The sequence below is a fragment of the Prunus persica genome, chromosome G1, assembly GCF_000346465.2.
Source record: "Prunus persica cultivar Lovell chromosome G1, Prunus_persica_NCBIv2, whole genome shotgun sequence".
Taxonomy (NCBI): Eukaryota; Viridiplantae; Streptophyta; class Magnoliopsida; order Rosales; family Rosaceae; genus Prunus; species Prunus persica.
The window spans coordinates 14,231,911-14,235,494 of record NC_034009.1 but is presented as its reverse complement, the minus strand read 5'-3'; the positions used below and the strand labels follow the sequence as shown (position 1 = coordinate 14,235,494).

Below are 3,584 nucleotides of genomic sequence, written 5' to 3'. Positions count from 1 at the left end.
AGATACCACTCCAGAAACTACGCACGACAGTCTTGATGATCGGTCACAGTTGGTCTCCTCACCCACAACTCAGTCACCCGGTCAGGGGGAGAAGAATGATGTATTGATGCCCGTTTATGAAGTTTCTGTACCATTTAACCAATTATCTTCTGAGGTGTCTTCTGTACCTACAACCTAGGTAATATCCTAGAACATTGATGTTGAAGATTTATATTTAACTGATTTATTTTCAGACGATCCATCTAATGAGATACATCTATAACCATACCAATTACCTGTTCGTAAGAATCGTGGTATCCCAAAGATTCAATATGAAGCGGATCCCAAAGCTAAAATGAAGTACCCGATTAGCAGCCATGTTTCCACTCATAGATTGTCCGCACCACATGCCATGTTGATCAAACAACTAGATTCTTTGTCTACACCAAGCAGTGTAGAAGAGGCTTTGATGGATCCAAATTGGAACAGCGATGATGATGAGATGCAAGCTCTTCAAAAAGAATTCCACATGGAAACTTGTTCCTCTCCCAAGTGGCAAACGAACTGTGGGTTGTAGATGGATTTATACCATTAAGTTGAAGGCAGATGGATCGATCGAACGGTACAAAGCTCGATTGGTGGCAAAAGGGTATTCTCAGAGATATGGAGTGGATTATCAGGAGACGTTTGCTCCAGTAGCAAAAATCAATACTGTACGAATCCTGATATCACTTGCTGCAAACTTGGATTGGCCATTACACCAATTTGATGTCAAAAATGCTTTTTTACATGGTGATTTAGAAGAAGAAGTTTATATGGATCCTCCGCTTGGATGTAACTTGAGTTCTGAATCGAAACACTATGTGTGCAAATTAAAGAAGTCTTTGTATGGTTTGAAACAGTCACGTTGAGCATGGTTTGGGCGGTTGACAAAGTCTATGAGGGCATTTGGATATAAACAAAGTAATTTTGATCATACTTTGTTCTTGAAGCATAAGGAAAATAAAATTACAGCTTTGATAGTATATGTTGATGATATGATCGTAACAGGTGATGATCCTGATGAAAGAAAAGCATTGCAAGAGTACTTATCTAAGGAGTTTGAGATGAAAGATCTTGGTACACTTAAGTATTTTCTCGGGATAGAAGTATCTAGATCACAGCAAGGTATCTTCTTGTCTCAACGAAAATATGTTATGGATTTATTAACTGAAACAGGGATGCTGGGGTGTAAACCAGTTAATACGCCTATGGAGGAAAATCACAAGCTTGGTGAGTGTACTGATCATAAACCAACTAACAAGGAGCAATACCAGCGCCTAGTTGGGAGGTTAATTTATTTGTCACATACGAGACCAGACATTGCATATGCTATGAGTGTTGTAAGCCAGTTTATGCACTCTCCAAGTGAAGTTCATAGTGAAGTTCATATGCTGAAGCAAGTTGGAACTAATGACTTCAAATTAAGTAATTATAAAACAAGTTGCAACGACTCTAGATAGATAAACTTTAATATTCTACATACGTACATAATGGCTACAAAATACGAGATCAATTTCTTATATAATCTCCAACTTGGAGTATATATAATTGGTTCTACTTTCTATAATGTTATGTCATATTACTTATTATGTTTTTCTTTTACTCTCTAGCATTTTCTAAATGACGGCATTTATTGGTACTTCAAAAAATTTACCTAATAGCCAAGATACTTGTAATAGGCACATTTACTATTTATAATAGGTAAGTTATCTGCATAGATACATATGAGCACGTATTATATAGTATGTAAATTCATATTAGGTACAATACAATACTCAATACTCATAAATATAATAGGTAGAATCAGGGCCGGTCTTGAGATTTTGAAGGCCCCGTGTGAACCTTAAATTTGGGCCTCACATAAGCTAACACAAACTTACACCATTACGTAATGCCATACAATAAATGTTTTTTTTCTTAAAGTGACCAAAGTACCCATACTCCCAAGGACAAAATTGAAATTTCACAAAATAATTAAATTGGATTAGATTGATTAAATTGGGTCAGGGATGTTACACCTTTTGAATAATCACCATGATTATGACGATGAGTCTTTGTCATCATAGATCATATTCAGATATTAAATATTTTTTAACACCCAATGTATTTTGTATCAATATTCCACGCACATCATTAATTCGATGCAATTATTTTGGTTGAGTTAGTTGGATGCATAATATTCTATGAACATCATTAATTCAATTGCAAATTATTTTGGTTGAGTTAGTTGGATGCATTATTTTTCCAAAATTGAATATCTAAAGTATTGGGTTTTAGGGGTATTTATTATTTCAGTTTGTGGTTGTGAAAGTAGTGGGATATGAATGTTGGTGTTGACATTGGACAAGCCTTAACACAAGTGGGTTTGAAGTCGCGCCAAGAATAAAAGTTGAGGCCCTACAAACCAACACAACTAGGAACGTCTTTGTGTCAACAATTTGCTCACTCGGTATATATATAACATTTGTTAAACATATATTATACATATAAAAAAAAATCGGGGCCCTGTGCGGTGGCACCACTTGCACTTTGTCAAGGCCACCCCTGGGTAGAATATCTTTTTATCTACATCATATTGGCTACGACTTAAAATTTAAAAATGACAAACATAAGTGCAAATACGTAACCCTTATAAGTAGATATATACAGATAATGAAATCAACCAATCTGAGATGAAGAAGCTAGACAAAGTCCTAAACATCTATGAAATCTAAACATAATTATCTTAATGGAGAACAAGAGGAAGCCAAATGAACAACAAAGGAAAACTCAATTTTGCAATTAAAAAAAAGTCCATGCTTGAAATTTTATTTATTTATATAAACGATAATGGGGAACGGGAATTGAACTAAGGATCTAAGGTGCAAAGATAAATACTCTTAGAGCCAGTTTGGGATTACTGTCACTTTTTAAAAAAAGCCTTTTTTGTCGTGTTATAAAAATAATTAGCTGTAAAGTAAACCAGCAATCCATTTGGTAAACAATATTTTTAAAGTGTTGTTAGTATAAAAAAAAAAAAGCAGAGTTAAACCGTTTGGTAAACTTTTATATAAAATTGTTGTATTAGTGGATAATTACCAAAATGAATATAATGTTGAAAGTGTTATGTGCTAATCATGTGGTGGTGGTGGAGGTGGAGATAGAGGTAGTAATGGGTGGTGGTGGTGGCAGTGGCGATGGTAGTGGTGGCGGTGATGGTGGTGGCAGTGGTGGAGGTGGTGGATAAAGGTGGAGGTGAGATGGTGGTGATGATGGAGGTGGAGGTGAAGGTGGAGGTGGTGGTGGTGGTGGTGGTAGTGGTGGTGGTGCTGGTGGTAGTAGAGGTGGAAGTGGAGGTGATGGTGGAGGTGATGGAGGTGGTGGTGGATGATGAGGTGGTGGTGGCAGCGATAGAGGTGGAGGTAACGGTGGTGGTGGTAGACAATGTCATTTTTAAAAACTAATAATGGTTTTTTTGGGAATTAATTTTTTTTATTAAAGGCTATTCTCTACTTCTTTTGAGAGCAACTTTCAAAAGCAACCTAGAGACTGCTTTAAAAGCTGTTATCAAGAGGCCATGACGA

The 3,584-nt window shown here is 36.3% G+C and overlaps 1 protein-coding gene across 1 annotated transcript; it reads left to right on the top strand.

The window, feature by feature from the left end:
• LOC109946456 lies at positions 471 to 3,247 on the top strand. Its single transcript, XM_020554312.1, has 4 exons — positions 471 to 813; positions 1,030 to 1,146; positions 1,198 to 1,361; positions 3,089 to 3,247. Exons 1-4 carry the CDS (start codon positions 471 to 473, stop codon positions 3,245 to 3,247), a joined length of 783 nt encoding a protein of 260 aa, XP_020409901.1.